Raw genomic sequence first — 11,630 nt, 5'->3', positions numbered from 1 at the left:
TGGAACAAACTCGCGTCACGCGAGTTCCTCAAGCACAGCAGCCTGACGCTGTTCGGAGCGCACTTGACAGTGCCACGAATGGCCCATGGGGAGGAAGGGGTTAATTTCCAGCGTTCGTGCACACCGGGGCACCCGGCATCTCAAAAGTCGCATCCCAGCTTCACAGGCCTGGCTCGTTCAGTGTACAGTAAATTGATTTTCATCTCAAAACTTGCATTGTCGTTGTAGGTGAGTTCTGCCCGAATTTTCTTTCTCAATTATCTTCCTTTATGTCAAAAAGTTGTTGTTGCTGGGGAAACTGTTATGCGTTAACTATATATACTAGGAGAATCCGCATGCTGTCGGGCAAACAGTCGTGTTCTATTTCGTGAAAATGAGTGCCGATGAGCCGATCCGTTATGCATCACAAATAGTAACCGATATGTATTTAGATACGTTCTTCTGTGCTAAGCACTGCCGTGAGCATGTAAAAAAAAAGAAGAACCAGAAGGCACAGAATATGAATACGCACCCTGCCCATTCGGGGTATCTTCAGCTGCCCCCTACGCCATTCACTGGAGTTGCTGGGGCTAGCAGCCCACACAACCTCTTGGCCAATTCTTCGGTAGTTTGTCGATTCTATCAGAACCTGCGTAAGAAACCAGTAGAGAAATGCTAGACACACAACAAAGTACCAAAAAATCATTCAGAGATATATATACCAATCTGACAATTGATACATAAAAGACAGCGAAAGTGTATAAGCGTTGTCAGTTGTCGCACCCTTCGGGGAGTGGCGTGCCGACTAGTGCTGGAGTGGTGGTGGGAGGGGAAAAGCCGCAAGCCCTCTGGCCTGGCTCTCTCTCTCTCTCTCTCTCTCTCTATCTATCTATCTATCTATCTATCTATCTATCTATCTATCTATCTATCTATCTATCTATCTATCTATCTATCTATCTATCTATCTATCTATCTATATATATATATATATATTCATTGCGGATTACCGTTGCATGGAAAGAAGCTGGAAATACATCTGTGGCAGCTATTGCTATATTTACCATATCTAATTATCAATTATACGTCCTGAACCATTACGGACCGCTAATTTAATTATGTCTTATTCAGACCTATCCACCTGCCCATAAGTTAAATATAGCAACGCTATTTTTGTGTTTTCAAAAGATCTTAGACGGCCCCAAAGAACTTGCAATTTCGACAAATAGACTAAGGTAGACCATGTTCTTTGTCCTGTGCCTCATTCATTCGTCCTGTGTCGCACTCTTGAAGCAACCTGCTGTATACCATCACCCCTCTTACGTAAAGCACCAGTGATGTCTTTCCCGCTTCGCAGCGACATCAGTCGCTGCAAAAGGAGGCGATACGGAGTACAAAAGAAAGCATGAGTAGCCTCAGCTGTTTTATCTGACAGTCTCCAGGCAACGGTGCCCCCTTTGAAAAGAAAGAGTGAAAATGGCATAGCTCCACCCCTACCCCCCACCCCCCCACCCCAATTCTGAATGTGGAAGGGGGGGGGTGCACGGAGGGCGGAGTGCGGGGGGAGGGGGCACGGAGCCCACGCGCTGGGCTGCGTGCTCCTCGCCGTTGCAGCGCGCTGGCTGCCCGCTGCTGGGTGACGTAAGCAGGACATCGCCTTGAGGGGCGCGGCTTTGCGTTCGCTGCAGCCTCCCAGTTTCGGTGTCGCGCGCTCCGATAGCTGAAATTCGTCGTGCCACAGTTCCACGGGTAATCACATTTTTCCAAGTCCATAAACTGATATGGCTTGTACGGAGAGCTCACTTCACTTTCCCCATTACGATGACACCACTTAAACTACATGTTTATATGTTAATCAATGTATTTTTGTTAATTAGCGATTAATTACCACGTATAACCTGTCACCCTGTGGTTGCCACCATTGACGGCATGTCTCTGAAAGAACCGTCCTTTGATTTCAGAAGGCTGTTTTCAAATATCACTTAAAGTCTTCGTGAGAACACCGGGCTGCGTTGCAGCACCATGGCGTCAGCTTTCACCGCCGCCGCCAAAAAAACTTCTGACCTCCAACGTGCAGCCGCTAAAACGCGACGCTAGAAAAAAAAATTACGGATTACTCGTTAATAGAACCACGCAAACACATTGTCTATTCGAATGAGATATACGCAAAGCAAGGTTCACGTTAAAATTATTGACAAATACGTCTCAAAGCATGACACTTTCAATGTTCTTTTATTAACACTCAATATCGAGCACGCAGTTGCAATAGAACGGCTGTGGAACTCCCCTTAACAGCCTCCGTGGGATACACAAGCCACAAGAAATGAACAAGGTGAGAAATAGGACAACGCACTTAAACATACATGGGCTTTAGCGATAACGCTTTATCCATGCCAGGAAACTGTCAGAAATTAGCAGAAATCAAAAGAATGCCTTAAGTACACCATCACACTTTCTCTTACACAGTTTCTGGTATTTGATATTGACACCAAACGTAGCAGAGACTTCAACTCGAACTTTACGAAACTAGTAAAAGTATAAGCGTCATCATAGATACGACTTTTCGCTATATTAAGGAGCTTTTGGAAGGAATGCGGAGAATCTCGCGTAGGCTGAATAACCTTGCAGAGTCGTTTGGTAAGATGCTGCATTGAAAGCAAATATTCATATGTTATCGTTCATCATAAAGCGGCTGAATGCGCTGGTATGAGCACGTACCATATGCGTTTATATCTTGCTCCCGTCTGCTGGTAGGCAGCGGAATCTAGTATTCGGGATTACTGTAGAGATCTGGGATTTCTAAGAGACCACATAGTACTTGGTAGCGGGTGCGGCAAGTTCACACGGAATAAACTGCCAGACTCACCCTGAGCTTCGTGCCAGCGACAGCCCGTACTATGAACCAGAAATCCATGCACTGTACTCCTGGCGCCATCAGGTTCACGTATTCGCTAGCCAGCATGGCAGACAGAGGCGCGTAAGGACGAGCACCACTTAGGAACGCGTAGGACCCTGGGTTTGGTTGTGAGGAGAAAACAAAACAGTAGGTTAACTACTAGCCAGCTGGAATGGCGCGACGTGAACTCGGGGAACGCGGAAAGCGTAACCGTAACTCTGCAAATTACTATTCAGTCCGCAAAGGGAGCTTTTGTAATGGTGCAAGCTAAGAATAAATGAAGTCAAGTCAAGCAACATTGTAATCCACTCATACCTCCAGGTACACCAGGCACAGCTGTTCTCAAGAGCTCGAAAAGCCTACGTTTTCTCCGCTTAGTAACGCCTCCTATATGCTGTGATATAACGAAAACTTGTTCGTTTGCGAAACATACCTTGTGGAGTTCCCAACGTGTGGTCATACTCCGGCCGGGGAAGAATGGAGCGTAGCTGCCCTCCGCGGACGAACCACTCTGACTTGCCCCACTTGCTCACAGCGTTTGTCCATGTGCAGGGACCACGCTCGAAGTCGCAGCTCAGACCCCACTCTACGCGAAATGGAAACCTACGTAAGACAAGTACTGAAGGCAGCTGCGATGCAAACATAAGGCATCGCAAAAAAATGCAATGGTACAATGGTACACTGGTAATGTTTTAGACACAAGCCTTTCCGCTGCGAGCACCTATAACTTAGAACTTCTCGGCGTCACCTGAAAAGCATCAAATTCAAGATAAACAAATAATTCTATTTCCCTTTGCACACCCGCATGTATGTGTGACATCGGTGTGTTTCAGGCGCGGACGCCGAGACTGAGCAACAGTACACCTTTATCAACTGATATGTCACTCAACCCTTTTCACAGTCGCAAGATCCATGCATGACATGTTTTCATTTAAATTTCCCGTTTTGGTTTCAATTTTTGTAGATGGTTCGCTATTGTACAAAAAAGCACAAGCAGGAAAATAATTCCGACATAAAAAACTACTTCCTGTTTGCAAAGTCTGAAATCTAAATTCAACAACGTAACGTATGTCTGTCCGATTTTTCTTCTTCTTTGCAAGCTAGAAGTAAGTTCTAGACATAACTATAAGTAACTTATATCATCTGAAGCCAACAAATAAAGACACCAAGGACAACACAGGGAAAATTACTTGTACTTATTAAATGCATTAAAGAAATGATAAATTGATGGAAATGAAAGTGTATGAAAAAACTTGCCGCAAGTGGGGAACGGTCCCACGTCTTCGCATTACCCGTGCGATGCTCTACAATTTGACCTACCGCGGCGCCGTTTTCAAATACACTTTCTGGGGTATTTACGTACTACGAGAAATAACCCTGGGAGTGTTATAGCCAGTGCCACCACTCACAAACCTTGGGAGCGGATGTGGAACATCCTTTCTACCACAGGCGTCACGAGTACGTGATCTTGGGTGAAGGCAAATGGTCAATAAACGCACACATGCTACCTGAAGGCATCGAATTTGCCGGATTCGAGACCCTCGTTATGTAATGAACGAGAAGAAAAGGGGTTAAGCGAGGGGCCCGATTTTTTAATCATATCATAAGAAGCCAACAGAAACCCCAAGGACAACACAGGGGTAATTACTTGTACTTATTAACTGAATCAAAGAAATTATAAATTAATGGAGTGAAAGTCGATCAGGAAACAACTTACCGCAGGTGGGAACGATCCCACGTCGTCGCATTACGCGTGCGATGTTTATTTAAATCTTTACAATTCAGTAAGCAATGGGAAAATAGTGTGGTAATTATTTTAAGTACAACAGAGGTAAACACTAAGTCAGTTTAGATGGATTACGTAGGATTCTGAAACTCTATTTTCGTTAATTTTGCCGAAAAAAACTATTTATTCCAAGTGAATTTCTTGAATTTTGTGCCGAAGTGTCAGCGCCCTTACGTGAGCGTGACATCACGGATTTCAAAGTATTTTATCGTATTTCGGCCATTAAGACGAAGTGCATTTTATGGCTTATTCGGACCCAGTGTATTTCCATCTTTACCAATAAAAAGTTAACTAGGCCAGATCAGACACTGTTGAAATCCGTGATGTCCAGCATAATCCAGCTGATGCTCGAACTTCAAGGTGGCCTCGCCACCCATCTTTCGTTCTTCCGTCCTCTCTGGCTCACCAAGACTCTTGTCGCGCTGAGAGTGGCGTTTTAGGTGTTTAGAAGCAAAGTTTATTTACTGGTTAACTTATTTTACAGCGAAGCTGTTAAGGAGAGTTCTGTGACGGTGAAGGCCGGCACGCTACGGCGTCATCATCATCATCACCCTATTTTTATGTCCACAGCAGGACGAAAGCCTCTCCCCGGTATCTCTAATTACCCCTGTCCTACGACAACTGATCCCAACTTGGGCGGGCAAATTTCCTGATTTCATCACCCTACCTCGTTTTCTGCCGTCCTCGACTGCGCTTTCCTTCTCTTGGCACCCATTTTGCAACCCTAATGGTCCAACGGTTATCTAACCTACGCATTACATGACCTGCCCAGTAACATCTTTTTCTCTTAATGTCAATTAGAATTTCCGCTATCCCCGTTTGCTCTAATATCCATACCGCTCTCTTCCTGTCCGTTACGTTATGCCTTACGTTTTTCGTTCCATCGCTCTTTGTGTGGTCCTTAACGTGTTCTCGAGCTTTTTTGTCAACTTCCAAGTTTCTTCCCCATATGTTAGCACGGGCAGAATGCAAGGATTGTGCACATTTCTTTTCAACAGTAGTGGTAAGCTCCTAGTCGGGATTTAGTAATGCCTACCGTATGCCAATCCACTTTTATGCTTCTGTAAATTTCCTTCTCCTGATCAGGGTCTCCTGTGAGCAATTGATTTAGATAAATGTACTCCTGTATAGGCTCTAGAAGCTGACTGGCGATCCTGAACTCTTGTTCCCTTGCCAGATTGTTGTACATTATCTTTGCCTTCTGCATATTAATCTTCAGATATTTTCTCTATAAAGGTCCGCAATGATTTCTTGTATTTCGCTCCCAGTGTTGCTGAGCAGGACAATGTCATCTGCAAACCGAAGGTTCCCGAGATATCCGCCGTTGATCCTCACTCCTAATCCTTCCTAGATTAATAGCTGGAATACTTCTTCCAAGCATGCAGTGAATAGCATTGGAAAGATTGTGTCTCCTTGCCTGAACCTTTTCTTGATAGCTAACTTTGTACTTTTCTTGTGGAGAACCAAGGTAGCTGTGGAATCTTTGTAGATATTTCCCAAGATATGAGAAAAATATTGGCGCCCTCAGCTCTCTCGCTAATCTCACAAAACGAGAAACCCCCTACACAACTCGAGCTCCTGAGACTTGGTATGTTCCTCAACTTCGGACTAATTATGGCCAGCAAATGTTATGCCACTGGTTGCCCAGTTTACTCAATGATCTCACCAGACGCAACATCGATGTGCTCACTTGTTCCGCAAAAAATCTGCGTGATATGTTCCTGCAATCTTGACTGTGTACCGTTGTACTTAGTAATTTTTTGCCCTTAGTGTTTTTGCTCTTTTCTTTCTTTTCTTTTCTTTTTTTCTTCTCTTTCTTGTTTTCCCTTACCGTTTCCCACCTGCCCTGCTGCTGCCATTGTAAACGGAACCTGGGGCCAGTCAAGCTGCTTCTCCGCAGCTTTTTTCCCCTTGTTTTTTCCGCCACAACCATGTACCTCCTTGCTTGTGGAAACAAATAAATAAATAAAAAAAATAAAAAAAAGATATTCACGTTTGATTCCTGCACTCCTTGACTACATAACACCTCTATGACTGCTGGTATCTCTACTATATGACATGTCTTTTCATAATCTATGAAAGCCATATAGATAGGTTGATTGTACTCTGCAGATTTGTCGATTACCTGATTGATGACATGGATGTGATTCATTGTAGAATATCCCTTCCTGAAGCAAGCCTGTTCTCTTGGTTGACTGAATATCAAGTGTTGCCCTTATTCTAATGGAAATCATATTGGTAATTATTTTATAGAATACTGAAAGCAAGCTAATGGGCCTATAATTTTTCAATTCTTAAACGTCTCCCTTTTTGCGTATTAGTGTAATGTTGGCATTTTCCCAGTTCTCTGGCACACTTGAAGTCGTGGGGCATTGCGTATAAAGGACCACAAGCTTTTCAAGCATGATATCTCCTCCATCTTTGATTAAGTCGACTGTTATTCCATCACCTGCCGCTTTTCCCTGTGTCGTGTCTTGCAAGGCGCTTCTAACTTAATCGCTAGCTATAGAAGTAGCCTCTGTATCCTGCTCGTTGCTACTTCGAATGGCGGTAGCGTGGCTGCTCTGGGTACTATACAGGTCAGTATAGAACCCTTCCACGGTTTTGCTATATCTTGGAAATTGCTGATGATATTACCCAGCTTATCTTTCAGTGTATACATCTTGGTTTGTCCTCTGCCAAGTTTTCTTCTCACTGATTTCATGCTGCTTCCATCTTTTACTGCTTTCTCTGCCTTTCTCACGTTATAATTTTGAAAATCCTTTACTTTCTCCTTGTTGATCAGTTTTGACAGTTCCGCGAATTCTGTTGGATGTCTCGAGTTGGACACTTTCATGCTTTGTCGTTTCTTTATTAGGTCCGTACCTACTGTTTCCTTTGGCGCCTTACCTTCCACTTCAATTGCTGCTTCTGAAGCCAGTCTAGTTACGGTTTCATTCATTTCTTCTATGTCATCTTCTTGTTTCTGTTCTAAAGCTGCATATTTGTTTGCAAGCACCAGCCTGAATTGGTCTGCTTTTACTCATACTGTGTCTAGGTTGGCCTGTTCCTTCTTGACTAATTTTACTCTTTCTCTCTTCATATTGAGGGAAATCCTAGACCTCACTAACCTAAGGTCACTGCACTTTACCCTACCTAACACTTCTAAATCCTGCACTAAGCTGAAATCGTCAGAGCGTATGAAATATATTTAATTTTTTGTTTCTCCATTAGGGCTATTCCAGGTCCATTTCCTGTTGCTACGCTTCCTGAAGAAGGTATTCATTATTCTGAGCTCATTCCTTTCCGCGAATTCTACCAACATCTCTCCTCTAGTGTTCCTAGAATCGATGTCGTAGTTGTCAATTGCTTCTTCATTAGCCTGCATCCCCCCCCCCTTTTTTTTTTGCATTGAAGTCGCCCATGACTACAGCATAATGAATTTGCACTTTTCTCATGGTTAATTACACCTACATAAAACTTCTATTTCTTCATCGTGACTGGAGGTTGGAGCGTAGGCTTGTACTACCTTTAACCTATACCTCATATTCAGCTCTATTACGACTATTGATAACCTATCATTATTGCTGTAGAATTCATCAATGTTGCCTGCTATGTTCTTATGGATTACAAATCCTACCCCGGATTGCCTCTTATCTGGAAGTCTTCTGTAGCAGAGGACGTGGCCGTTAGTGAGCAATGTGCAAGCCTCAGCAGTCGATATCAAATGTAAACGCAACGCGACGCGTGTCAGAGCCTCGAATTTTTTTTTGAAACATAATTATCGAAGATTACAAAATAAATCTTACTTTGCGTATATCTCATTCGAATAAACAACAACAGCAACAGTAATCTGTAATTTTGTTTGTGAAGTCACGTTACACCGGCTGCACTTTGGAGCTCAGCTTGGAGTTTGTACAGCTGCGGCGGTGAGAGTTAACGCCGTGGTGCTGCAAGGCAGCCTGCGTGAAAGTCGTCACTAAGAACAGCCAGCAACGACCGCGCTCGAACACAGCAGCAACTGCTGCTGCGTTTGAGCGAAGCCGTGAATTAGCAAACAGACCCCTACATCAGTTCCGAAGTCAATATGAGAACTCGCTTATACAGCTTCGGCGTCTTTGACGCATCAGTTGCCACACCTTCTCACATCGGTGAGGAATATTGTTGCTCTCGTTAATGTCCCTTTAAACTGCCAGCTTTTATGCGTGCGATTATCTGTTAGAGTTTTTGTTATGTGGAATGGTAAGAAGCGAGGATATGCTACTATAGAGCCAGCTATCTATAGGAACCATGCCTACTGAAAGAATACGACAAACAAGATAGAAAAGGTTGCAAAACCGAAAAAAATATTTGTTAAGAACGCTACTTACGTAAACACATACATCACAAGTATTTAACGAAGATCTATACCTATTGAGACTGATAGCTTAAAGCACAATTCAGTAAGTAGAAAAACAAAGCCATGATTAGAAATGGGGCGAAGCATAAACAAGCCATGCCAGCGAAGCGACAGTCATGCAAGAAATTAAGTCTGGCTAAAAAACAGACACCCGATGGTGAGACGTAACTGGCATTTAGAAGGATCACAAAAGACAAAACATTTGGTAGGCTTGTTTTCGACTTAAGAAAACTTGAGCTAAACACTAGTTTACATGTTGTACCAACAAGGCCGCAAGTCAACGCTTGCTAAGTGCGTTCGCTGAAAGTGAAATTTGGTATGTTATTTGACAATGCCGTTTTACGAGTTGTAAAGACGCCGCAGAGAGCGCAGCCGAGCCAAGATTAGAGACCAATAAAACATGCCTATTTTACATATTATATACCTATATTTTAGCCTTTCATTCGAGCAAGAGTTACTGGTCTGTTTGAAAGTTTCCTTTTTTCTCTTCTCTTTTTTTCTTTATTTCGTTTTTCTTTCTTCGGTTGGTTCAGTTTTCAAGTCTATTCACCACACCAACTTACTTTCGGAAGGGCACGGGCCGTAAGACAGAATGATATCGTCCAAAGCGATCAGAGCAGTTTCTAGTGAAGCCTGGATGGACACTTGACCCTTCAAAAGGACAAAATAAGCGTTATTTGATCTGCATCTCACGTTTTGACAACATAATATTTTCACATCATTGTGCAGTGAAGCCACGTTTACTGAACTACCTTTAATGTAATTACGCTCGAAGTGCTTTTTTTTATTGTTTCTTTTATTACTTCGAATCATTCGACATTTCTCTTGCTTACCTTCATATCATATGCATACCGTATAGATTGCATGTGTCAAATAAACCAGCAAACGGAAAAGAAAACGCCACGAATCGCCATTATGAAGCCAGCAGTTAATGAAGCCGTGGAAAGCATAGGGGAAATTATTTGTTGATTTAATTGAAATGTAGAAATGACAATTCGGTAAAGGGAAACGGAAGTGGTCGAAAAAAAAACAACTTGTCTCCGGTGGGAACTAAACTCACAACCTCCGCATTACCTAATGCATTACATATTACACATTACGTAAGGTGGAGGTTGTGTGTCTTTTTCCAGACATGTCGTAAGTGCTTACTGCTCTGTGACGTGAAATTAGCTTTGAAAGCCACTGAGGGTCGCATGACAACAGGTCCATGTTACATTTCGGCTCCCGACGTCACAGTTTTGTGGCCGAGCACAGCGACTCGGCCGTGAGCTTACGTTCCTATAGATATATGGACGTTGTGTCCATGAAAGCCATGAGTAATGATGCTAAGCAGGCGCGCTACGCCAAATTCGCCTTGGCGCCGCCTTTACTCGATGCTGCGCACATTTCACTGACTGCATAGAAGTCTCAAAACAGTCCGTGTATTGTGACTGTCCTGGTTACGCGTGCGAACGACCGACGTTGCCCTCTTTGCTGGGTCACATAGGCAGGCAATAGCAAGAATGACTACAAGAAGTCATGCTGGGCTCGCTAACTGCCCCGAGTTTCGCCTCGTATCTCTCTCTCTCTCTCTCTCTCTCTCTCTGGACAATTTACACTACGTGCAATGCTTTTAAAGAACTAAAATTTTCACCCTGGCAGGAAAATGAATGGTATATTGGGGACACTTATGGATGAGAAGCTTCACTTCACGCGGTGTTTGCGTAGCACACGAAAGTAGGAAAGGGAGGACAGAGACGAGTAAAGAGCGTTGGCTTCCAACTGATCTTTATTTACGGACGACCAAAGTATATAAACACCCTACAATTTCTTGATTTGAAGCTTTTATTCACGCCTACACACGTTTGCTGGATGTATGAACCAAGAAGCGGTAAACCACATTTGCCTTTCAGCTAGGCCCACTCAAAGTTAGTTAAGAGGATCATCACTAACCTTTGCCTTATAAACGCCCTCAAGAAATCTTGCCCCCACACATTGCTAAGTAGTTTCCCTCAACAGGCGAGGCGCCTGGTAGAAGCCAATTATCCAGTACACTTGCTTTCTTCGGTGGCTGAAAAGTTGCTCAAGGTCGTGCAACAAGGACATAGGCCCGAGAAACGTGACATCTCAGAATAGAACAGGCCTGTCGTTCTGCCGTATGTGCACAGCATTTTGCACAGGTTAAAGAAGATTTACCAGGGCACTAGAGTCTCCAGAGAAACTCCAGAGAAACTACAGAAGCTATGTAAGCGAGTTAACGCACCACGCGCTAAATTTTCTTCGTGCTCCATCAAGCACAAGTCCGGTTTCGTCCCGTGCGTAGGAGGCGTCCTTTACACGATCCCACTGAAGTGCGGTAAGACTTATGTTGGCCAAACTGGCAGATGCCTCAGCGACCGCTTGCGCGAGCACCGCATCAACGTGTACAATACGGTACAGGGGCATCTTGGCATTAATTCGATAAATAAGAAGGACTGATAAATGTCCTTCGTTCATAAAGAAGGACATTTATCAGCTTGAGATGGTGCAAAGGAAAGCGATTAGGTTTATTTATAACAAATACAGAAGGCTTGATTCACCTACGACACTAATGAAAACAAATAACATCCAACTAC

General features: G+C 43.6%; 1 protein-coding gene across 2 annotated transcripts in view; it reads right to left on the bottom strand.

The window, feature by feature from the left end:
- The window catches only part of LOC126548104 (MAM and LDL-receptor class A domain-containing protein 1-like), a 272,165-nt gene that overhangs the window by 179,972 nt on the left and 80,563 nt on the right, over nt 1-11,630 (bottom strand). For both annotated transcript variants that reach the window (XM_055063643.2, XM_050196214.2), the window contains exons 12-15: nt 9,600-9,687; nt 3,306-3,458; nt 2,843-2,988; nt 512-628 (exon numbers count right to left, since the gene is read on the bottom strand). In XM_055063643.2, coding sequence (XP_054919618.2) covers nt 512-628; nt 2,843-2,988; nt 3,306-3,458; nt 9,600-9,687 — 504 coding nt within the window. The remainder of the gene's footprint in view (nt 1-511; nt 629-2,842; nt 2,989-3,305; nt 3,459-9,599; nt 9,688-11,630) is intronic.

Source organism: Dermacentor andersoni, chromosome 1 (assembly GCF_023375885.2).
Source record: "Dermacentor andersoni chromosome 1, qqDerAnde1_hic_scaffold, whole genome shotgun sequence".
Classification (NCBI taxonomy): domain Eukaryota; kingdom Metazoa; phylum Arthropoda; class Arachnida; order Ixodida; family Ixodidae; genus Dermacentor; species Dermacentor andersoni.
Note: the sequence above shows the minus strand (reverse complement) of the source record. Positions and strands in the feature narration are given on the sequence as shown.